General features: G+C 45.7%; 2 protein-coding genes across 2 annotated transcripts in view; both read right to left on the bottom strand.

The window, feature by feature from the left end:
* ncor2 (nuclear receptor corepressor 2) overlaps positions 1 to 1,228 on the bottom strand; it is a 98,654-nt gene extending 97,426 nt beyond the window's left edge. Inside the window, exon 1 of the mRNA XM_071515012.1 lies at positions 1,079 to 1,228. The gene's annotated coding sequence lies outside the window, so the exon portion shown is untranslated. The remainder of the gene's footprint in view (positions 1 to 1,078) is intronic.
* Positions 1,229 to 19,772: 18,544 nt separating this feature from the next.
* The window catches only part of ep400 (E1A binding protein p400), a 36,441-nt gene continuing 30,981 nt past the window's right edge, over positions 19,773 to 25,232 (bottom strand). The window contains exons 49-54 of the mRNA XM_071515030.1: positions 23,564 to 23,809; positions 22,711 to 22,885; positions 21,913 to 22,070; positions 21,385 to 21,546; positions 21,203 to 21,280; positions 19,773 to 20,718 (exon numbers count right to left, since the gene is read on the bottom strand). Coding sequence (XP_071371131.1) covers positions 20,398 to 20,718; positions 21,203 to 21,280; positions 21,385 to 21,546; positions 21,913 to 22,070; positions 22,711 to 22,885; positions 23,564 to 23,809 — 1,140 coding nt within the window. The 3' untranslated portion in view covers positions 19,773 to 20,397. The remainder of the gene's footprint in view (positions 20,719 to 21,202; positions 21,281 to 21,384; positions 21,547 to 21,912; positions 22,071 to 22,710; positions 22,886 to 23,563; positions 23,810 to 25,232) is intronic.

Genomic DNA, 25,232 nt, shown 5'->3' with positions numbered 1-25,232 from the left:
TTGCACAAGAGGGCTTGGTTATTGCATTAAGATGTTAACAGCATGTTTGTAGAGATCTGCTTGCTTTTAAGAGTTTAACAATATTACTCAAAAGGCACGCGACACAGCCACGTCTAATGTTAACGCTAGCTTACAGGTGGTTAACTAACTGTAGCTGACTCTTAATGTAACCCATCTAATAAATGGAGTCCAAATGTTGAAAATTAACTTAAATGGAAAACCCCACGCCAACTCAATACAAGTTATAACCTTTGTGAGTAATCAGTCTATGACAGCTAACCATAAACGGCTAACTAGCTAACGTTTGGTAGCTAGCTACCGTACTCATTGACTTTTGTCTGTGACTTGACATCAAGCTGGTTAGCTAACGTTACCTAGCAAATGATAGCTTATCAAGCCCATCGCCGTACTCTGGTGATGGAAGGAAACCTGCTTTTCGCTATTTGACAGCAAAACATTGCGTTAGCATCTAAGCTAGCTACCGTTAGTCAACGGTAAGATAAAAGCAATGTTTACAAACGCAGAGCTGGCGCTTTTGTGGCTAGCCAAGTTGGCTAACTTGGTTAAATGTCCAGTTGGACTGATGCTAAATAGTGGCGAGCTGACATTATCTATTTATTGTCAGCGGATGTTGGTGGTGGTGAGTGAGAAGCGGCGTATCTGCACACATAACGTTAATGTGATTCTGTTTACTAGAACTAGTGTTACTTCTTAGGATTGGCAGCTAGCGCCGTCAGCTACTAGCTAGCTTAGCCTAGCTAGCCATGTAGCACGTGTTCTTGATTTATAAAATAATTAACTAGCTGGCGTTAGCTAGCCAACTGGTAGTACGGCGACGAGGTATTCTACCAGCTAGTCACACTGCTCTGTTAAGTTATATTTCCTAAATGTTCGGCCAACTGTGTGGCTATGTAACGTTAGAAAAGGAACTACTGCAGTATATGTTTCTCCTCCAAAGAATAGCCTGACCCCACCGTCCAACAACAGACAGACCCCCCTAACCAACGGACAGCCAGCGATGGAAGCTAACTAACCTTAGCGGCGGGGCAAGAGAAACCATTCGGCGGTGTTATCTTACGGTAATATCCCAATCCTCGTCAGTCGTTCCCGATGCACTGGCTAATGATGTCCTCGCTTCGAATGAGTGTCTTCCTCCCGAAATAATCCACATGAAACACTAGTTTTCGTTTTCATTTGCTCCGCTGACGGTTTTCAGCTACGTCGTGCCTGTTCCTGCACAACACAGTGGTCTGGTACTACTCCCTGAGTCGGTGCTGCTGAGACCATAGCGGGGCTGAACCGCCTCTCTCTCTCAATAGGTCCGCATGCTCTCTCGCCCCTCCTCTTTACTCAAGGACTGCTCATTTCTAATGAACACAACAGATTCAGTGAAATGCTTATCAGTGATGTAGTGCTAAATAAAAAAAATACAAAAAGATAATTTATGAGCTCCAGTCGGTGGTCATATAAGGCAAATATTTACAATAATTAATTATATTTTATTAAAAGCATTGATTTACTATTTCCTCCCTGTTTCCCCTTTTATTATGCTCTGCACTAGCCTACTCTGTACATCTGATCTATGTTCCTGCACATAACCGTTGCATATTTATATACATGTCTTTGCATATGAACTGGTACATGTTTCTGGATAGATGCCTGTGGGCCTATGTATGCTACTTGCATCTGTAAGTATGATCTGATAATGTGAATAGCTTACAATGCCCAATTGCACATCTGCACACATTTCCGTATATAGCACTGTGTAAAAGTCTTAGGCACCCAAGAGTTTTTATATAAATTGTGTCTTAGATGTTTATTCATTTTTTTCTGCATTAGTGTGTCAGTAGACTGTTCTTTATAGTAAATTTTTTGATATTTAGAAACTTTTCATTTAAATATTTTTGAAAGCAGCTTCGCTTTACTTTTTTTCTTTTACATGTGCCTAAGACATTTGCACAGTACTGTATGTTGCCTCCGTCTTTAAATTTTATAATGTGAAAAGGTCACAAGGCATATTTGCTAATTTGCATATATTCCTGCTCTATCTATCTATCTATATATCTATCTATATATCTATCCATCTATCTATCTATCTATTAAGACCTATCTTCATATAAGTTACATCAGTTTGATAGCCTACTACTTACTATGATATTATAAAAGATGGGTAAACTCTTTTCCACAAATAAACAGGTGGGTATACTGAGTTTAGGTGGGTTTACATGTCATCTTTAGTCGCCTATTATCCTGGTATTCCTGGTTTTAGATTGACATATTGGGAAGGATAAACATCTTTGCCTTGCATTGTCCCTCTCCCACTTATCAAAGCTCTAGAGCTATTATGAGGACAAAATCTGCTGTAGTCTCTCTCTCTCTCTCTCTCTCTCTCTCTCCCTATCTCTCTCTCTGCTACAGTCTGAACTATGAGGTTCCATGAGGGGTCATTTCAAGCACTGACACTCCAGGAAGTCTACATCTGTGCTGTTTGATGCCTGGGGAGAGGGACAAGCTGTGAATACAGTGACTTAACATTGAAGAATAGTATTTGGGAGATCACAACATCCCACGCTGTGTGCATAGTTGATGACTCTGGTGAGGCCAGTGCCCTCTTAATGGTCTGAAACCTCTCCGTCTGGTTCACACAGCCCTACCGGCTTCTAAAACCACCACCCATATTGCAGCTTATTCAGTGACAGAAAAGACTGTGTTTCTGGAGTCCATTTGAAATGAGTTTTGACTCACTAATGTAATCCATTTTCATTTCATTTCATGTTGTATATTTTTGATTTTGTATTATTTCATTCCATTTAGACAAGGCACTGGCAAATTTACTTTACCATACAACTATTTGGCACATTTCAGGCAGGCTATATCTTGACCTAAATTTCAGCGTCAGCCTTTTCTATGATGTCAGATGGGATTGTTTTTCTTCCCCGTGTTTTTCTTTCTGCTCTGTGGTTTGGGAGACCCCCTCTAACCATTGGTATAACCACCATCTCTCCACCCAGCCGTCGCAGAGCAGGAAAGAGAACTGTTTATTTCAGCTGGGCTTTCTGGACCCATGGTGTGTGTCGGAATAATCTATCCCCATCTTTGCAATGCCCAATTAGTCAGCTCACTGATAAAGCACAAATGTTCCTCACTTGCCAGTTTTGATGTCCACAGCTGTGCTTCATCTGCAGCCAGAACCCCCTGTAGAGTTAACTGGAGCTGTAGACAAAAGCCCAAATGGAGGTTATGAACTGACCTGAGATCCTAAAATCTTAGGAAGAACTTCATATGTGAGCAGGGGACATTTTTTGATATCGCAAAAAAAAGAGAGACATGTGAGTTACCTCTTGTTCAACTTATAGAAAAGAACTAGAGAGGATAGTTTCAGTAGACGTTAGAGCCCACATGAAAGTCACCACTGAGAGTGACTGCACCAGCTGAGCAGACTTCAGAGATTTCAAAGGCTGTCAGCTGATGGATGCACTGCAGACAGTCATTAAGCCGCTGAAATAAAAGATGAACAACTGAAAACCCTTCAGAAAAGAGAGCGGGTTGGAGGGAAAAGCCTGATCAAAACAACACCAGGTCTTGAAAGACAAGCTGCCATCCGGAGTATACCAGGTTAATTGAGCCCCCCTCTGTGAAAGATCAGCTTGGATTACGAATTCAAATAGTGTTCTGCCAGTGCCACCATCTACAACTGTGGCTGGTTGGAAATGCATTATAACTCTGTCATTCTCAATTAGATTGTCTTCAGTGATAATATTTAAGGTGTCTTCAGTTCGAGTTGTCTATCAATTATGTCTCATAGTCCAATAAACTGATCAGATTCAAGCAAGGGGCAGTGAAACACTCGTATTCCTTAGTCAGTGAACATGGTCATACTTTTGGTCTCAAAACAAAAAGTTGAAATTTGCAGATATTTCCATGACAAAAACATATTCATGCAAATTCCAAGGGATATGAAATATCTCAACCACAGATCAAATTGAGACCAACGCTGACTGAAGACATGTGTTCCAGCTTAAATGTGATTTTTAGATGGAGGTGATGGATTCTTTGCAGCACGTGTTTCTATTTATAACATCGGTATAATTACATGCCAGGTTCTTCCTTTGGATGTGATGTACATTTTTAGCCAAGACATAATTCATTCTGCCATCGCTGGCATTTATTATTGTCACGACTGGGCTTGAGTCAAGCAGCCTGGGAAAATTATCTTCCCCTTCAGATATCAGAGACAAAGGAAGAATGAGAAAGAGAGAGAGGGGGCTGTCTTTTTTTCCCTTCAAAATCATGACAGTTGTTTTTTATATCGTCTAGAGATCAGTCGAGGTTTGCATGGTAAGTCAGTGCTGAAATTCATTCACCGCCACAGGACTGCACCTAACTGCCTCAACACCACAACAAAGACAACAGTGAGAGCAGCAATGGCAGCATCACCCTGAAGAGTCTAATGACTGCCTGCATTGTTGGAATTCCGGCCCAACTTCCTGAGTCTGTCCACACCTGGCCCGCCGCCAATACACGCTTTTCTCCCATTTTCCCCTTTCCTTCCTTTATCAAGATCATATGTAGACTAAAGTTTACTGTTGAGACATACTGTGATCCTCTCCAGCCTCACAAAGTTGGAGTATGTTCTGCTTCTTTGTTACATCACACATCTCTATGTATTTTAACAGTATTTCTGTCTGTGATATTGGTTTGAATTTTGTTTTAATCTATGCTGAGTAGAAATGTATTCGAAACTGGTTGGGGTATGCTTGATTTAACTTCCCAGACATTCAATAGTGAACACGTCGCAAGCCAGATAAGATAAATCAAGCATTCCTGAATCATTTCCAAGTATTACACATTCAACTATTGTATTTTCAAGGGCACCAAATAATTAATTACTATATCACCCTCGGTATGTGCTTCAATCACAAATACGAGTATTTGGAATGAGGCACGCTATGTTGTTTATTCTCTATTTTCATGTAGTAAATTGGGCTTGAATTTCTTTTGTGTCAGTGTGGCTGCTGTGGGCGTGACAGACATATTCACACTTGTCCCATGTCCAAGTGAACCCCTGCAATGAAACTGGCAATGGCACAGCATCGCCGGAGCTGAGCTCAGTCAACCATCTGTTAGGTTGCATGGATTCATGCAGAGCAAACTAGAGTGGACCTTGTATGGACACGTTCCAGCACGACAGTCATGACATTAATGTTCACCATGAAACCCACAAAAAAATACCCCCATTCCTCTCTGTTGCTGATGGAAAAAGCATGTGAGGAAACTATGATTCACTGCCTTTCATGTCTAATGCAGGTTTCACTACTTTAAATGAATGAGCTATGAAGACACGATACAGCATACATAATGTATGTATATCAATATTTTCACATGGATCTAATTTTTGGCAGTGGTAAGACTTTGAAGAAAGATATTAAATATTAAAGCTAGCCAGCCTAGATATTTACTCTCTGATCATACGCTATAACATCAACAGACAGCTCTGCGAGTGACAACACTGATGCCTTTTTCAGATGAAATCAGGTCATGGTGTTATGGGCTTTCTCCAGCATGTGATTCTGAGTTGTGTGATAAACCTTGGAGGAGCATATAGTGATAAAGGAGATGAAACGAGATATTCTGCTGCCATGGAGATGGAGGTGAGAGTAACAGCTCGTTCACCTTCTTCAAGCAGAATGAAGCGAGTCCGCCTGCCATTAAACCGCAGCGCTAATAATGGACACCATCTCTCTATAGATGACTGACAGAGAAATTGACATTTGACCCCGTGGTGAAGATAAGAGTTCGATTAGCCCTTTAGTGTTTCCAGCAAGTACACAAGGACACAGGAGGACTTCCTTTCTCTCCTCCCAAGGACAAAAGCTGGTTTTGGCTGCAGTTCCCCCGCTAAGTGGCCGAGCCATAAGCGCAGAGGTGAATTGCTGCTGCTCAGCCAACTCAAATAGGGCTCTGCTGGAAGTGCTGAGCTGTTTCTCTCTGCATAGCACATCAGCAGAAGCACGACATACCGGATGGACTCGCGCTACTGCTCCTAATGTTAAAAGCCCCAGCCGGTGCTGAGCCGTTCACCTGAATTCCATTTCAAAACACATGCTGTCTATCCAGCCCTTTGTCAGCCTGTGGGTTCGCAGGCTGCTCACATCTTCACTTCCCCACACTAACCAAAGCTACGACGAGCACCGGTTCCTGGGAAGATATGTGTGGGAGGGAGAATACTAGGATTTCCAGGAAAAGGGAGGGAGGAAAGAAGGACCGGGGTGTATATGGGTTGCCATAGCACTATGTAGGGGAGGTAGAAGAAGAAGAATAGCGGCATTTTCAGTGGGAGGACGGGAGGGGAGGGGTCCAGAAGAGTGCAGAACCCCCATAAATAAAGCTAATGAAATGGCAGTTGAGTCTGGAGAGAGGTGGAATGGCTGGTTGGGTCTCACCCACTGTCTGATTTATCCTCAGTGTCCCTGCGAGCACAGTGGGGAGATCCATTACCTCACCTCATCAATAACGTCCCAGGGACAGGGGAAAAAGGCCTGCTTTCCACACCGACACCCACCCCAGGGACCAGCTCAGTCAGGCTCACTCAGCGGGGGGAGGGGAGGCCAGCGTAATGTAGTCGCACACAGAGAGCGAAAAAAGCTCTCAGCTGGGGGATGGGGTGCTTTATGGGGAGCTGCGCAGGGGGGTTAGCTCAACGTACAGCACGCAACACGCTCGGCACGTCACGTCACGTCACGGCGGTACACAATCACATGCGCGGCATATTGCCAGCCATGCAAATTGATGCATTCGTCACATAGAGGCATTTCTCACATAGACACAGTGTCCCTATTCTTAGTCTCTGATTTGGATGGCGAACAGATAAGTGCATATTCACTGAGTCAGATGACGCAGGGAGCGCTCATCAAAGAGAGCGGCTCCACACACTGGCTAGTAAATGGTTGATGAGGTGCCCTCTCACCTAATTCACCGGCAATGCTGCCGACAAACTCCAACAGTCCAGGTTTACACATGCCTAAGATTATGATGTATAAAGAATGTGTCAACAGAGCGGTGATTTTAAAGGAACCCCCGAGGGCAGACTAGAAATACTAAGGTGCAGGAAATGTTCCTTCAGGATAACAGAGGCAGAGTGGAATTAAAACAAAACATATGACGAAGATAATATGGCCTTGGAAGTGTTTTACTCCAGAAATGAGGTGAAATGTCAACAGAGCTTATGGACTAGCGGGAGCTGATAACAGTAAAGTGATAAGAATAGAGTGCGATAGCAGAAATAGTGATTGAAGTAATCTCTCTCACACTCTCTTTCTGTGTGTGTGTGTGTGTGAGTGTGTGTGTGTGTTTGAGACTGATCTTTCATGTGCTTTGTGCAGTGAGATCACAAGGTAGTGGCAGTCTCTGTGTCAAGGCTGAGTAACACGCCCTGAGGGAAGGGCCTTTCAGCAGCCGGGCTGAAAGGAGAAAGCTAGACAGTCAAACATGCCACGGAAAGACACAGAGTAAGCTCCTTGTCAATCAATCCCTGTCTCCGAGTCCCCGTTTCTTTCCCAACCGCTCCAGTGTCAGCTAAGCAAATGTTGAACTTTGATCACACCACTGAGGATTTGACTGCTTGTCTCAGCTCAGGAATACAGGCTTTTTGCCCTTGGAGCACTTCTGCGATATAACCTATCGCTTTGTGAAAGCACAGTGTGTTCACATGGTGGAGAATGGAGTGGAGTAGATTGAACCTCTCCCCTAAAAGCTAGGCCTCTGCACTGTGCCATGTCACATGAGTCCATCCTCTCTATCTTGTGATGTAATGTAGTAGGCCTTAACAAACAAGGACATTCACAGTTGTAGTTCCCTAATTAGCACAGCTTCTTATCACTGGACAGACAAGCACCTGATCAAGTTTCATTGTCAAAAAAGTATAGTGGGAGTCTGACTGCTGTATCACGTGGTGGTGATGTGTCTTCAGTCCAGTCCAACTCCGACTGTGCTGTGACTCCCAACAACTCCTCTCCGGCCATCCAGACTGGAATTCTCCTGTGACTCAGAGCAAGGACTCAGACCTCGACAGGACAATGGAAGACTGAGCTATTTTTAAGCCGCCCTGTTGCTAGACAGATCTCTAATAGTTCCACTCCCAGCCATAGGCGCCTCTACAATTTCCTCATGTTGACGCTCCCCGAGGATCGGCCGGTCATGCTCCCCCTGTTGACTGGTGGTTTCTGTGGCCGAGGAGCACACACAGGTCTCCAGGCCACAAAGAGACAAAGTACCAATACAGTACAATACACTGCAGACTGCTCTCATAGCTCAGGTCAGCCTCAAATGCTAGCTGGCCTTCATACTGAACAGAAATAAAACTTGACTGTGTTCTGTTGTTAAACTGATAAGAAACTTGTCAGCGGTCTTTGCGTTATTATAGTTTGTGTCTGAATCTATAAATTAGAATCACTTTACTCTAGAAGTGCAATAAAGGTACAGGAATGTTTCTTGGGGATATTGATGCAGACACATATTGACAACTTACAGAGTTTCACATTACATACACACATGGTACAAGGAGAACAGGACCTCATATATAGTACAAAGGGATAGTGCAAGGTATGCTATAGACAGTATCGACTACAAATCACTTTACATGTGTACATTCAACATACATATAAGTGTGCGTTGGAAGAGCCTGACTCAACAAAAGCTAGCGCCTGGGTGTCTGGAACTGTGTATAATATATTCTAAAGGCAAAAGGACAGAAATGCTACTCTCCCTTTCCAAAGTCGCCATTTAAAAAAAGGAGTGCGTTGCCATAGGACGTCCTGGAGGAAGAGAGAGATATCCTATTCAGCAGCTTCTGTCTGTCTCTGCTGACACCAAGGTCATAACGTACACAGCCACTGCTTGGGAAGGAGGAAAAATAGTCCATCAAACGAGCAGCGAAGCAGGCGCCTGCATCCTGGAAAGCGTTGATGCAGGAGTACAGGGTCCTCTGAGAATAGAGGCCGCTCTGTAAGCATCTACCACGCTCCCTGAGCATTCACAGTGTTCCTGTTTCCACCTGACTTGGTCCTCTGTCCTCTACCTTGCCGATCTAGTGCGGAGACGACAACACTTGTGGTTTATTTTATCGAAAACTCTTTCAGTGTACTTGTTATTGTGTCACGGCCCCCCAAATGCTCGAAAATATGTCTATAAATAGCGGTAAACTGTGCAAGTTTGTGATAAAACCCACTCAAATGAAACCACATGTGCGCCGCAGAACGGAATGAAATACACCACCGTGGCTGTCAGACGGCGTTCATGTGTATATAATCAAAACCTCATTTCGACAGCGCGCGCATTCCTGTAAAACAGTGTTGTCCTTAGCTCAGTGTGACAACACGCCTTCCCAGAGAGGCAGATCAGAGGACAGAGTCCACAGAGATTGAGCATGAGAGAAAATAGGCGATGGAAAAAGCTGAGTGGTCATCGTAAGAGCGTAACAGAATAGGAATTTAGACTTCCACTGCCAGAGGTAGTGAGTCACATCCGATCCGAGAGATTCTTGTCAGATGTGGGCGAGTGGGAGGTGTGTGTGGGCTGCAGAAATATGATATAGAAGTAGCGCTCCAGCCTCCGAGCGCTTTCTCTTGAACGCCGAGAAATGAATCCATCCTCCTTGGAAAGTCCTCAAGGCCTTTGACACCGAGGATGCAACGTGTGAGCAACAGACTTGTATGGGCTCTTTGTGTGTTTACGTGCAAGAGGGGGAAGCAAAGCGAGAGAGGAGACAGAGAACGAGGTGTACATTATATTTGCTGTAATAAGGCGCGGATCGAATGTTTTGTTTGAAATAAGCCAATGATAATGATATCCTCAACTTCTACTCGTACCTCTGAGCCGGTGTGTAACTTGACAACACCAGCTATAGTTGCTGCCTCTGAGCAGGGTGCAGCCAGTGATATTTGCCATTGTTTTAAATGCCTGAAGGCATTAACACCGCCGTTACAAGTGTCACATCCTGATAATCATGTTTATCTCTTTCTCTCTCCTAGCCTCATCTCTCTGTCATTATTTTGATAAAAGATTATATCCTTCCATGTTTTCTCCTCTCTCTCACTCTCTCTCTCTCTGTCTACTCAGCTGGACTTTTCTCATTTTGATCCTGGTAATGATTGGTGCCCAGCCAGGTGGCAATAATGCGCCCATTCTACTGTGTTTCCTTCCAGGGGTCAGGGGTGCTGGGTGATTAACACACAGGATGTGACCTTTAGTCCACTAGCAGCTCCTTGCAGCATTAATCTCCCCCAGCCAGCATTCAGCTCTGATAATGGCATGTTAATTAATGACGCTCTTTTGAGGTGGAGCCGGCCACCACTGGAAGCTCCACGGCTGGTTAACCCCTCGCGCACACACTCTCAAACATTCACACGAATACACAAACACACACAAACTCAAAACGCACCCATCTGACATCCGATTGAGATTTTTCCTTGTTTGTTTTTCTGAACATTTCTTCAGATTCAGCAGGCACATGATTAAATGTTCCATATTTGTCAATTTAGTAGACATTTGCTCTGTTAGTGAGTCTCGTCAACTGTAAAGGTGTTCTTTGTGTCAGGAACCGCACAAGATTTATACACTCTGATTCATACCGGCATACCTGTGAATGCGTGTTTTAGCAGGCAAAATGTCAACCCATTCTATCTCGCCGTCTCCTCATGTCTCTCTGATATAGCCGCTCAGTCAAACAAACCCACACACACACACACACACACACATATATGCACAATACACCCAAAGGACTCTCACTGTCCCAGCTTATACATATTTAATCAAATATTTACATTCTCTTGTTCACTATTCCCCGCTGATGTTAGAATGAGAGACAACAGGCTCGGTCCTGGCCGAGCCAGTGTGTTGTGTACATTGGATGAGTCACGGTGATGTGGAGGAGAGGCAAAGGCCAGGCTTGTCACTCTCTGGGAACGCTGACAGGATTTATGGATCTGTATGCCCTGGGGGGTGGGGGGGACTGCAGAATAGGGAGGGAGGGGGGGGCTCCTAGGCACTGCCCTTCCCCCTCTCCTCCTCTTTCAGTGCACTTCAATAGCTATATCGGCATGACTGTTTATCTGAAACAGTATTGCCGAAGCGGTATACAAAATGTATAATTTCAAAACCCAGCAAACAATAGTTTATACATTCAATCCATACTGAGGTGGGTGATTATTTGGTTTGTAAACATATACGACACAATAGTACCTAATAATCAATATCTGTAATAACAATTGATTATTTGGTTTGAACACATGTACTACACAATAGTAGCTAATCACCAGTATCCATAAAAACAATTGATTATTTGGTTTGAAAACATGTACCAACAACAGTACCCAATCACCGATATTTATAATAATGATTCATTATTTGGTTTGACAACATGCAGCCTATTATACAATATTACCTAAACATCAATATGTATAATAACATAAAACAATTCCAAAATTGACAACATGTAATTTGCAAATCGTTCCAAAGCCAGTAAGAACATATCGGACATCGCAGCACAATGATGTGTGGGGGTTTTGTGTGTGTGTGTGTGTGTATGTCGTCTTTCTTCCTCTGTCTGTGGCGTCTGTCTGTGGCCCGTGTAACCATGATCACAGCCCAGCCTGTCTGGATGTGCCATTATTGAATAAATAAATCACCCCTCCCCCTTCCCTCCTTCTTCGCCGTCTCCCCGCCCCTCCCTCCCTCACTCTCAGCCCCCTTCCAACATTTAAGGCAAGAGGAGAGGCCCCTGGCCCAGATACTGGACCCCCTCGCCTTATGACATGGCAGTATGTGTGTGTGTGTGTGTGTGCGTGTGTGTGTGTGCGTGTGTGAGTGATTTATGCGTCTTGTCCAGACTCAGTGGGAGCTGAGAGTGTGGAAACCTCTCCCCCCTCCCCCCACTCTCCCGACAAAGCTCTCTGAAAATGTGTGTGAGAGGTTTAGGGGAGGTTCCCCTGAGAGGCAAATAGAATTAAGGAGCCGACTTGAGTCGCTGAAACTATGCTATAGCTCCTCAGCTGACAGCAGGAGCACACACCCAAGCCAGTCAGCATTCCCCCTCGCAGAAATCTATTGCATGTGAGTCCTGCTCATTATGCATTCAACAGTTTTCCCCTCTCAAGCCTGCACATTTTATTCTACACTGCTGTGTGGATACTGGAGAAGAAATATTTTGGGCCATCACTCGGATGTATTCTAGATCAAACGCCCTGGGAAAGGCTAATTTGCACAAAGATACACTCAGTGTGTGTTTTGCCACTACTCTCGCATGCTGACACCAGCACTGGATAGAGCAAATACACACGCGCACACACACACACGCACACGCAGGCACACACACACACACACACACACACAAACACCATCAGTACTTCCTCCTGGCATTAATCTCGCACATTTATTCTGGCCAGTCTACTTGTGGGCTGGAATCCACCAGGACATCTCATGTTGCATATCAACACTTCCATTTGTGCAGCGTGAGGCTTAAGTAGGTTAGAGGCAGGCATGCACACTCCCCTTTCGTCTCCAAGCCCTCCAGGCAGTAAACGATTCTGTCAGAGAGGCTGCTGCTCGTTATCGACGTGCTCGCAGGCTGGAAGTAGTGGGCACCGCAGCGGCTCCTGCACACAGCAATACAGCACCAACAGCAGCAGCAGCAGCAGCAGCCCGGCCTCTGCCACACAACGCCGAGCAATACAGCCATGTGTGACCGAGTTCAATATGGATCGACGGCTGAAACGCCATGCACAGAAACACTGTCAAATCTGACAAAGGGCCTCTGTAGCAAAGTGTACTGATCTGAGTAATTTACTGTAGTCATATGTAGTGACAGAAATATGAGCTGTAGACATCGGGGTATAATGCTCGATATTCTGAACGCGCTCCCACCATTGTTGGTAATTATGCTTGCAGCACAGTGTCTCAAAGACTACAGAGGAAATGATCGATTCTTTATGAACGCTACAGCTAGTTCCACACTATGCATAGCCTGAAGCAACTCGATTGCACAAGCCCCTCCTTTCAAAGACTTCCAGGTATTTTAAAAGACGAAGCATCAGATAGTCTCTCTGCCTAATGCTATATCCTCCGGTCTCATTCCAGCATGCAGTGTACAGGAGTATAGGTAGCTGTCAGAGGGGGGATTTGTGGATGTGGTTAGACCAGAATAACAACACTCAGATTAACGACCGCTATTCCGCTGCAACTCTGGGTACTCAATGTATGTATTTCATGGGTATTGGTGGCTGGAATGTGTGTATCTTTGGAGCGTGTGTTTGTCATGTGTATCTATGTTCAGGTTAGTGTGTGTATGTATGTCTGAGGACCTTCCTCCTCCCTGCTTCAACCCCATGACATTAACACAGTGTACCAGAGGAGAGCACACTGAGGAGGGGGGGGGGTGCTGGTGGTTTATGGAGTACAGGCAGCTGACCTGGACGGTCCATGTGTTGTACCAGGGCTCCCTGAGTTCTCTGACTGGAGTCCCCCAGGCGTGTGACGGTGAACTCCATTATCTCCCACCGGCCTCCCCATCCAACACACATGTTTCCTATCATGGTCGGGACATTCCAGGCATCGCCCAGCATTCCACAAAAAAAGATCTATCGTCTACCAAGCACATCCAGATAGATCCAGCCACTGTAGAAATAAACCACAGTGAGGAACCCTACCTGGATCTTCCTGTTTGTGTGCAGGATACATTATGGTAAAGGGGAGGTCTAGTTAGTGAATCTGTCCTGAACAAACATTCCCTTATTCCCACGACAGCCATTTTGAACACTCAGGGTGGGAAACTCTACCTGGAAAAGCAAGTACAGCCTAACTAACCCTAACCCTGCTGTTGTTTACCAGTAGATGCACATTTACAAATGTCTGTAATTGCACATTTATCATTATACAGAGTCCCAATTGAAAAATGTATTAGAAACAAATATATCTGAAGAATCTGGAGGGGTAAACTCATATTTTAAGATAATAATATAAGCAGCCGTTGTAGCTGCTGTTCCCAAGACTGCTATCTAATTTGATAACTGTTAGGCCTGCACTTACGTGTTGAAGTAACATTATCTTCTGGGTAGAGTTCCCACCGCAACTGGGAGTTCAAAATGGCTGCCATGGGAATCAGGTCAGTTACCATACCACTACAGACCACCATGCTCTGAACCATAAACAGCTAGGCTATCTGAATGTAGACTGATTTTTTTCCACATATTCACTTTTGTCAGTGTTGCTTACAAAGTGATAGCCGTCAAGTCCATTGCATGTAAACAAACACTGCCAATCCCGTGACAGAGCCAGTGGCTGTGCACGATATGTAAAAAAATGACTCAGCTGTAACAAACCGAAACATACACACCGCCTGTAGTCAACTGGCCAAAGTGATACTGAAGCACTTTCTCAGTTCCCTCCGGAGAGCAGGCTAGGAGCGGAAGCCTTTTTACCCAGAACACAACATGAGAGCTAGAGAAAAGGAGAGGAGGAGGAGGAGAGGAGCTGAGGGCCGGAGAGCCATCCATGGGGGCGGATCAGGACAAGATCAATGGGAGTGACAGGGAGTGCAGGAGGCAGCAGGAGATTTGAAGTAGGCCAATAAATAACATCCTAGTGAGACAGCAACTGCCCCCCCGCCGCCCCATTCCACCCCCAACCCCCCAGCCCTGCCGACTGGGCCCCTTGATTACTGGCCTCCGAGGGGGGGATGGAGGCCCCGGCTGCACAATACACCTCTCATACTGGGCACTCACTCACCTCTCGCCTCCATTTGTTGGACATTCATCTTTCAGCATGTGTGTGAGTTTGTTTAGGGGGGGGGTTGGTGGCAGGGACTGGTGGAGAGATGGAAGGAGGTCGGAGTATGTGTATGTGTGTGTGTGTGTGTGTGTGTTGGGGGGGGGGTCTGCTATGTTTTTTACATCTCATCTCTTCCAACATGCACCCATCCCCCCAAACACGATTCTATATTGTGTATCTTTCCCCCCCCACCCCTCATCGTCCTACACCACTATGCTCTGCACTGTGGTTTCAGTGAGTGAGTCGGGTGGGTCAAACATTAGCCATCGCTGCTCTCTAGCCAAGAAGAAGAAGAAAAAGAGCTTGTCTTCCCTTCAGTCTGGCTGTCATGCTGCGGCAGTCTTAGCCTTTCTGCTAGCATGACAACTGGCGCCTAGAAGCCAACTGTACTGCCTGCCACACAGCCACAACACAACACACACACACATTTCAATAACTGTTCTCACCAGCAAACACAAAATACATAGACATGGTAGTTTTGTGTGGCTGAACTGCTTTAAGCAGTGATTTCTAGAAAGAGGGACATTGGTGGATCATTGGGAATAATAATAATAACAAAATAATAATGTGTTTCTACCTGTGGACTACAGCATGATCACAATCAAGGATGTAGAGGAGGGTAAACTCACCTAAACTCTTCTTTTTATTTGAGGAATATATTTTATCCACTTTTTTAAACTGACATAAATCTTCATGGCATCAATTCACAGTATATATGATTGTAAGCAGCATCAAACTGATGTAAGTTGTGTGTCTTTGCTGTCTATTGCTGGTTCTTTGCCTTATGATGATCACTAACTGGAGGTCACAGTTCATCCACCTCTTTTAAACCACATCGCTGATCACAATGAAGTAGCCAAGGACTGAGACGTGTCATGTGGTCTGAGGAGGAGATTATGATTTACGCTCCAACCCAAGACAGTGGATACATTTAATTAGCCTACGGTGGATGAATGAATTTGGCATGCCCCAACAAGGGAGGCACTGTAACTGGGGAGTGCAATTCAGGTCAGGAGACTTGGCTTTTTTCCCTTGCCTCAGTAAATAAACGATATGAGTGTCTAAATATAGCCCTGACCACATAACAGGACATATAGGACGGCGGCAGCCAGGCAGATCAAAGGCGGGCAGGTCGAGTGAGCGTCCCTCGCGTTCGAGACCAAGTTGAGACCGGTGCCGGCACGCAGAGCCCGGGCCACACCTCAGCCAAGGTTATCACCAAGACTCAGAGAGAAGACAGAGATCCCCTTTGTGGTTCACAGCCACTCACTTACATAACTGTCATACCACAAGACGTTCGCGTGGAAGATGAGAGCAACCGAGCGTGGGGAGCTGACAGAAGAGGGCAGGAGAGGAAGAGAGAGAGAGAGAGAGGGAGAAAAAAAGAAAGCGTGCAGAGGGGAAGCAGGAAGAAAGAGAAAGCTGAGGGAGAGAGAGACTGAGAGAGAAAAGTGAGTGGGAGGCGGGAGCGGAGAGTGGCAGAGTTACTGTAGACCTCGCTGGTACGTTTTCAAAGTGCCGGATGACACTTCCTATCAGTGTGTCGGGGGGAAGTGGAGCGCGACGGCTCCGGTGCTCTCACCCCATCTCACATGCAGAGCAATTACCACTGGCACATCCTTCCCCCTGCAATTCACTGGAATCAGACGGCGGACCTGTGACTCATCATTCAGAGTAATAGGCCTGTCCTGTATTGGCCTCAGGAGTCTCAGCGCCTGCAGGAGGCTTAAGGAGTGTGGGGAGATGACTAAACACAGCAAAGCAGTCTCATTATGGGAAGGGGGAGGACATCATAGAGAGGGCCTTGCCCTTCATACTTATCATAATCTATGCATTAGATAGGCAAAAAGTCTCACCGTCGTTTGAGTAACTATTTATTCAGGGAAAGTCAATGACACCCTGCTTCACATTCACACAGATACACTCATTCACACCTGGGCTGCCCAGTGCAACCACAGTTTTCTGCTGCTGGCCACACAGCAGCACTGCTTAAGGCTTTATGTCTTAAAGGCTGTGTTACAGTGAAGTGATATAATTGTCTGAACTTATTAGCCTGTTCTGGCTGAGTAAAATGAACAATGATTGGCTTTACCTGTTCATCATATCCATATTACTGATTACACATTACTGATTACTAATGATCATTAGGCCTACTAATTTTCAAAATTTTCTTGCGTGTAAATATCTTATGAAAGCATGAATACTCATCCCCAAAATATCGATATCGAGGTATTTGATCAAAATATTGTGATATTTGATTTTTTTTCTTGATTATTCGATCGCCCAGCCCTAGCCCAGTGGAGCAGCTGAGGGTGTCTTGTGTAAGGGCACCTCATCAGCTTGAGGGAAGGGCGAACACAACTCATTCACTTTCCCCAACTTGTCTTGGGATTTGAACCTTTCCCGCCCCTATAGATCCAGGTCTTCACTGTATATGTTAGGCAGAGATACACTGAACTGCGCTACACTCCACCGAGGCATGTCTGAAATGCTGTACGCCAGTGTGTGCTACATAAGCCATTGTTCCGCCAGCCCCTCTGATTCGCACAAAAGGGGTCGCAGTGGGTTGCCATGACAACCTTTCAGTATGGATGGAGGTCTGTTTCTTTTCCAATAACGATGATCATCGGCATCAGTGGAGGTGCATCATTAGCAGGCAGACCCCGGGGCCGTGTGATCAGAGCCTGCACGGCCGGGACTTTTAGCGAGCGTGGAGAGAATGACAGACAGAGGATTTGGCCTTTATCACCAGCGGGGCGCAGCGGCTGCTGAGCCAAGACGGGCCTCCAGGGGCTCCTTACCTGGATGCTTCTCTTCCCGGTGTGACTCTCGCGCATTCAGCCCCGCTTGTCTCTTAGGCAACAACAAAGCCCCCCCCCCCCTCGCACCCCCCGCTCTGTTGATCTCCTCGCTGTTGTCGTGTCAACACGTAATGATTGTATCATTCCGGTTTCCAAAGCCTGTCATTCAGCTCCTCTCTCCTCTCCTCTCCTCTCCTCTCCGCCGTGCTCGGGGCCTCTTGTTCACGGCTCTGCGCAAATGGAGGAGAGCGCGCACAACAGCGAGAAAGCAGCCCACATCCCCGGCTCACACATTTGACACCGTTCAGAGGCTTTAAAGACCCTCCTGAGGTAAACACTTACATGGTGGGGAGGCTGGTGTCTGAGCGGAGAGATGAAACTGGCTCTGACAGGCTCGGCAGCCCTACCCCGCGCTGCTCTTTCTGCAACCCCCCCCCCCCCCCCTCTCTCTCCTCCTCCTCCTCCTAATGCATGCGGGAGACTTTGTCAATGGAAATAAAGATATCAAAACACAAGTCTGCACTCCAAAGTACTGCCATGGGGCTTTCTACGCGCTGAACTTCCAGCTGTAAACCTCTCGTTCTCAACAGTTCCTGGATCACAGAGCTCGTGTTGTAACTCGGATTTACGAGCAAAGGAGAAACACTTTGTGCCTTTGCTTTTTTTTTCCACTTGTGTGTGAAAGGTGCATTTACACCCCCACGCCTGTTTGATGTAATATGACATTCAAATAAAAGGCGGATGGCGTAAGAGGTGGAAATGGCTACCCGAGTGCTTGCGTCTCCTTTTTCTCTGCAGTAGGCTACTTTCTATCAAACAGAGAGAGAGAGAGAGAGAGAGAGGGAGAGAGTGAGAGAGGTGTGGAGCTAGTGATAATATGTATGAATTAGGTAAAGTGCAGTGATTCATCTGCTGTCCTTAACCCCGCCATGACAGCTCCTATGTTCTGAAGTCTGCCAGCTGTTCCTCCCCCCAGCTTTAATAAATGCACAGGGCCATTATGGCTCTTAGAGGTTTCTTGTGTGTGCCGTGTCTGACCTTTATGTCAGGCAATAAAAATCCTCCATTGATCCTATCAACACTGGCTCCTCTTTCTCTGACTCAGTCTCGGCACCTCCCAACACTCTTTCCAATGGCTAGTCTTAGGTGAAGGAAGAAAGAATAGGTTGTGCGCAGGGATGGAGTGATGTCCAGGCCGCAGTGCAGCTCCAAAGGAACCCGCTCGGCCCATCTGTTCATCTTTCTGTCCTCTCTTCCACCTCACCTCCCTTGTCTCACTCGCTTAGTGCTGAATGCAGACTGACCACCGAGTGCCAAGTGAGAGGAGAGATGCAGGGTGTGCATGGAGGAGCGGATGGGAAATTTCAATGAGCTGGAAAATCCTGAGTACCAGTGTCTTCTTCAGCGGGCGGGCAGGAGGACGCTGATACCACAGTGCCCCCCTGTGGACAAATAAAAGCCTGCCTCATCATCTCGGCAAACGATTCAATTTCCCTACAATTCAATGCATATTTGCTTATTTTCATACTAGGCTCTTACAGTTGTTGGTTGAGGCAGTGAGTCTGCAAAAGGCCAAGGTCGGGAAGATGCTGCCTTTAACGCGCTGAGTGGCTGCAGAGCTGCTGGGTTTAATCCTCCGGCTCCTTTTGCCCTTGAGTCTGAATGCACTTACTCTGCTCTGACATATCTGCCGGTGTCAGCAGCCAGCCGGGCCAGCAGACACTGCTGAGACGGGCTTTCTAGTCTCCGATGCCGTCCTCAGACTACCTTGAGGCAGGACGCTTCACAAGCACAAAATCGATCGCCTGCCAAACCAAAACACTGTTATTGAAGGTGAAGTCTCACTGCAGCCTGTGTAAAGGCCATTTCTGCTTTCAGTTTGTCAGGTGTTTTCCTTCCTATAGCTCAGTTGAGACACACTGGTCCAGAACACCGCCTGCCCTCCAGTACTGTTACTTATTAATGTCTGACCAAAAAAAAGGAAATGCTAAAAATACTGCACCACATGTCAAAACATTACAACGGTGCACTTCCTTATTGTTCTGGCAAATAGATGTGAAGTATTCACAAGACTACAAATTACTCACAAGGGATTTAATGAAAGATGAACGGGAAAAAAGATGAATTTGTGTATAAAAACAAAACACTTTATTACAATTAGGCTGAAAAAATCCAATGAAAACACAACTACTTTACAAGTACAAATGTTTTCCATTGTTATTTACAGGTTTTTTTCTGACATCAATAAAAAAAAGACAAATTTATGAGAAAACACAAAATACTAAAGTACATGTTTACAGTGTATTTGTTACAATAAAAAAACATAAATGATGACTAAAGGAACGTGCATTATTTTCCATTCAATATCTATAAACAACAAGGGAATTACAGACATCATAAAAGGGACTATGCATGAATACACTTACTCTAATGGACAGTTCATTCCCCAAGGTAGAATTACCCATAGGCCCCGGCAAAAGGATATCTATGGAGTAATAATGTTATAATCATCAATGTGAAGGCATGACTATTATCTCTCTCTGATCTTATGATGTTGTATTGGGCAGTAGATCTGAAATAAGGGTGGGGAGAAATTTGAGTAAGATTGTGAAAATTTTCAAGGAACATTCCACATTTCCTCAAATGAGCAGAGATCAGAAGTAACAATGCTGACTCAGTACGACTTTCAGCGCAGCCACATCTGTACTGCATCAAAGTGTGAAGACTCTCAAGAGTTCCATTGAGCGTATTGGTGCCAGTTTCGCTCTAGCCACTCCTAGCTGCTCCCCCCGCTGGGCTTGGCGGGAGCTTTGGCCCTCATGCCGCCCTGGCGGGCCTGACCCTTGGCAGGCTGCTGGGCCTGAGCGGGCTGCTGTACGGGGGACTCGGCAGCAGGGGGCGCCGCCGGCTGCTGGGCGGGGCTGTGGGGGGGCGGGGTCTGGATCTGCGGTGAGGCGGCTGCAGTCACCACCTGCTGCTGGATGATCTTCGGCTGGACCACCTGGGCCGTCGCCGTCCCAGCCGAGATCATCTGGACCTGAGCAGGGGCCGACGTGGCCGCCTGGGTCAAGGCCACCGTCTGAGGCTGCGCCTGGATCTGGGAAACGACCAAGAAGAAAAATAAAGATACAGACGCAGAAGTTTCTCGCGATCTCATTCCACTGCATCCCAAAACTGCTCATGTGTCATGCCAGAGAAATAATAATAATTTATGTATGCCACTTTTAAAAAAAATAAAAATAAAAAAAATCAAGAAAGTGCCACAAGATATGAAGACAGTAAAAACTATATGAAAGTAAAAATAATAGGATAAAAGACATCTTAAGAAGTGATTCAAAAGGTGATACCTATTCTGCTTGGCTAAGCTCCTCAGGCAGGTTGTTACAGAGCAAAAAACCTGGTGACGTTTAATCTTAAGCATAGATGTGCAGCCTCACAGCCTGAGGCTGTGAGGCTGCACACCAGTTCATAAGGAGTTAAATGTCTGTGTTGTAGCTTGGGGCCAGACCTAACCATGCTTTGAAAGCGAACAGCAAAACAGAAATTGCCCCCGGGAGTAATGCTCCGGCTAAGACCCTTACCTGCTGAGGAGAAGACACTATTTGCTGAATGTTGGCCACGGTGGGTTGCTGCTGCACTATCTGTGGGAGCTTAGCCACCTGATAAGAGAAGTAAACAAGAAAATCACAGATAAGCTTGCAAATCCACTATTTATTTCTAAATATTTATTCTGAGATAGTGACTGCCAGTGACAAGGATGTACCTGGATTTGCTGGGCTCCAGTGGGTTTCTGAGCCTGGGCGATGGAGGTAGTGAAAAACTGGGTCTTGATTCCTTGTTGAAGCTGGGTGGTGGCGGTGTAGGTCACCTTCTGCTGCTGCTGGGCTGGCTGGGCTGCCTGTACTGTCACCTGTTGGGTGCCAAGCTAAGGGTCACAACACAACCACGGTCAACGCTAACTCAATATTTATATTGACTGTAACTTCCGAATGGTACACTGGACAAGTGCACTGCAGCACCATACTGTATAAACACACACAACTACAGAATACTGAATGTGCACATACAGTATATAAAGGGAAAGTGATATGCATAGTCTACCGCCCCATAGTATGTTTTGCACTGTAGGTGTAGCACCATGTGAGTCAGTACGCACGGTGAATCACTATGATGTCTCTGCATTTATTGTACTTGGTGATTCCAATATGGATAGAGATTCACTCCTAACAATCTAAACCAGTTCTTAACGTGCAAACCCTGTGGTGCTGGCTGTTAAGTGTGGTGTGGTTACCTTCTGCTGGACAGTGGCCTGTCCTTGCTGTGGCTGCCCTGCTTTCTGCTGAGCTGCAGCTGCCGCCTGGACCGCTGCCTGCTGCTTCTTCATCTGGAGCAATTGCTGGACCTGCTGGACCTGCATCTGGGGGAAGGGCGGTGTCAGCACAGGCCCACCTGACGGAGAGGAGGAACAATGACACAATCTCACATGGGAACTTTAGGACATATAAGGAGCTACAAAATCCACATCAGTTAAATGCTATGAAACAAAAGGAACAAAACAATCTTAGCAGCAACAGTAAATAGGACGCCTATCACAACTGATGCAGCCCCAATCCGCAACAAAGGTGCATCATTTGTCCAGTCAAAATCCAAATCAGTGATGTCTGACATATCACGCATGAGGGACGGAAACTGATCCATATCATCCACCCGCACACCCCCGCCCGGTTTCTTTGTGGGAAACAGCTACATTATAAATATACAGCATACAAAATATGCATAAAAGGTGTGAAACTTCATAGTTGAATTGTCACAATAGTACAATTTTTCTCTTGCTTTTATATAACCACCATTAACCATTATGAAGTTTGATAGCTCACAGGAATAGAGGAATGAAAGTAATAATCCACAACTTTTTTCATATAAATAAATGTTTGTTTTGCTACTCTCCATCACTGATTGATACCACACGATAGTGATTCAACCTATTCCCAGTTCATGAAAGCTTTTACATTTGCTGTTCTAAACATCTGGTGTCTTTCCCAGGAAATTTTTTTTTCACTTTTCCTAAGTGAGTCAATAAGACACCCACCTGTTTTCTGGGCCTGGCCAATAGCCACACTGATGCCTGCCACAGTGACTGGCAGTGTGGTGACTCCAGCAGAAGAGACGACGGCCGGCACAGAGACCACAGGAGGCTTGGTAAGGGTCACCTGGGCCGTCTGCCCCGCCTGGGCCTGGATCTGACCCTGAGTGGGCACTCGAGTCTGGGAATAGAAACACCACCAGTATTAGTGCTGTTCAATGGCACACCAACATCAACCACTCCCATGAGGAGTGGGGAAGAAAAGGAACAAGAAGGCACTGAGTACTGTTTATTTAAATGGTACTCAGTGCTTAAGTGATTTTAGAACAGCTAAGACGCGTCATTAGGCATGATGCCAAGTTTGCCAATATAAAACAGCAGCAACACACCATTATAATAAAAAAAAGAACATAAATATAAAGAAATCTTTTCTATAATAATAATTACATGTTATTGTGAGCCAAGCAATTTAGTTCTTGAACGGTAGCTAAACAAAGCCACTGCTAGGCGACACATAAGTACCAGTATGGTGATGTTTGGTTAGCACATTAATATTTAAAACTGGAAGTGTCTGTTTGAAAAAAATATTCAAGAAAAACAATATATGGGAGAAAATATCTTACATATTTGTAGCTGCATTTACATTCATTCAAACATTGACTTGCACAGTTGTAAATCTTTTCTGTGACTTCAAATTTAGCAAACAATTGTGTAAATATGTTGTGTGTGTAAATTCCAACATGTAAGTTTTCATGCATTGTGCTACCAAAATACCTTCATAGTGTGCAGGCTTCTTGTGAATAGTTGCGCATTCTGTATTTATGAGTCATCAAATTAACCTTCCCTCCCAGTGTCTTACCAGTCTGGCCACCTGCAAGTTGGCCACGGTGGTGCCGGTCAGCACGGCCCCGGGCCTGGGCGCTGCCACGGCTGCCAGCTGGGGATTGGCCTGGGCCGCCTGAGCAGGCTGTACCTGGGTGGCCTGCTGGGCCCCTGCTGCCTGCTGGCCCTGGGCTGCTGCTGCCGCCACTGCTGCTGCTACCTGCTGCTGTTGCTGCTGCTGCTGGGCCAGCTGCAACTTCTGCTTGTGCATCTTCAACAGCTCCTGTAAACACAACAATTATCAGTTATAGACATGTTAACCACACACACACACACACACACACACACACACACACACACAACCACTCACTGATCACTGGGAGAAATAGAAGTCAGTAACTCACCCACATAATTCTGAATACGTTCTGGAGATACCCTGTAGTTAAACGCCTATTTCACTGCTGTGAATATGAGGATTTATTAAAACTAGGTCACCCATGTAGTAGAAATGTGCAATTATTTTTGAAATTGGAGCCCTATGACCAGAGAAAACTGAGAAAACGGCTGTAGATTCCCCATATCGCTGTGTTTTCATGGTCAGTGTAGCACCAAAGACAAAGTCAGCAGAGACAAAGCAGCGTTATATCTCTTTACTGAGGCTTATTTTCATTTACAAAACGTTTTTCCTCATCGAGTCTGGATAAATCACACCTGTTTTCAAAGGATCATAAAACAAACCAGCGCACTGGAGTAGAGGTCTTCATGGGTCTACCCGGACCCTAGGATCCGAGACCTGACCCGGGACCTGTATGGGTTCGGGTCCACGTTTTATTATGGTCAATTGGGTCCGGGTCGGGTCCCATTCTATTACCGCGGGTCCCGGGTCTGTTTATCATTATGTGTAATACCCGAGTGGATCTGAGAAGACCCGTGATCAGCGCTGATCACGTGACGAGATGAGAAACGCATGGAAGCGCTGTGTAACTTCCATGATGATTAGGCTGACCATTAGGATCAGATTATAAGAGCAAAAATAAGGTGGAAAAAAATGTTGAGCAGCGCCAGCGAGTTGGAGCAGAGGAAAGGCGCAAGATGGATACCTTCTTCACTGAGGTGAAAAATAAGCTAAAAGAAAATGAATATAAAGAGGTCAAACCTAGCGGCACCTCTTCTGTTGTAAGCTATTGTAGGCTACGTAGCTGCTAGATTCCATTATGGAGTCTCACTGTCATCTACTGGACAAACTGTAGAACGGCACAACTTGGCAAGTCTTTCTGTTATTTTGATCTCCATTTATTAGGCTACCATATGTTGTAGCCTATCCGACATGATGGTCCGGTGGTTGCTTCCTCTTCCAGACTCTGTTGTGTCTGAATCAACAGCGCGATATTCAGCCTCGTATCATGAAACTACTGTTCTTCCAAATATACTGATATTTTAAAGTATTTAGTAGTATGATATTTTAGTGACTGCTTTTCCCTATCGCTAGCGTAGCATGGGACGGGAGTGTTTTGGGAGACCCACATTTTACCATCCTTGAAGGCACCACTACAGAAAATGCGGAAAGGTAGTTTGTAGTCTAAGGCTGATCTCCAAAGTCCGCCGGATGACGCGTTTTGCGTCACCCGGCGGACTTTTGCCGGCAAATGAGCGGGGATCTCTGGGTGCAGGCAACATGGAGGGAAGTTAAACATTGTTAATTTGCA

This window comes from Centroberyx affinis, unplaced genomic scaffold (genome assembly GCF_046629955.1).
Source record: "Centroberyx affinis isolate AG114_WGS23_722 - 3 ecotype Tasmania unplaced genomic scaffold, CSIRO-AGI_Caff_v1 ptg000297l_1, whole genome shotgun sequence".
In the NCBI taxonomy this organism is placed as follows: domain Eukaryota; kingdom Metazoa; phylum Chordata; class Actinopteri; order Beryciformes; family Berycidae; genus Centroberyx; species Centroberyx affinis.
The sequence above is the reverse complement of the archived record's forward strand: the minus strand, read 5'-3'. Positions and strand labels throughout refer to the sequence as shown.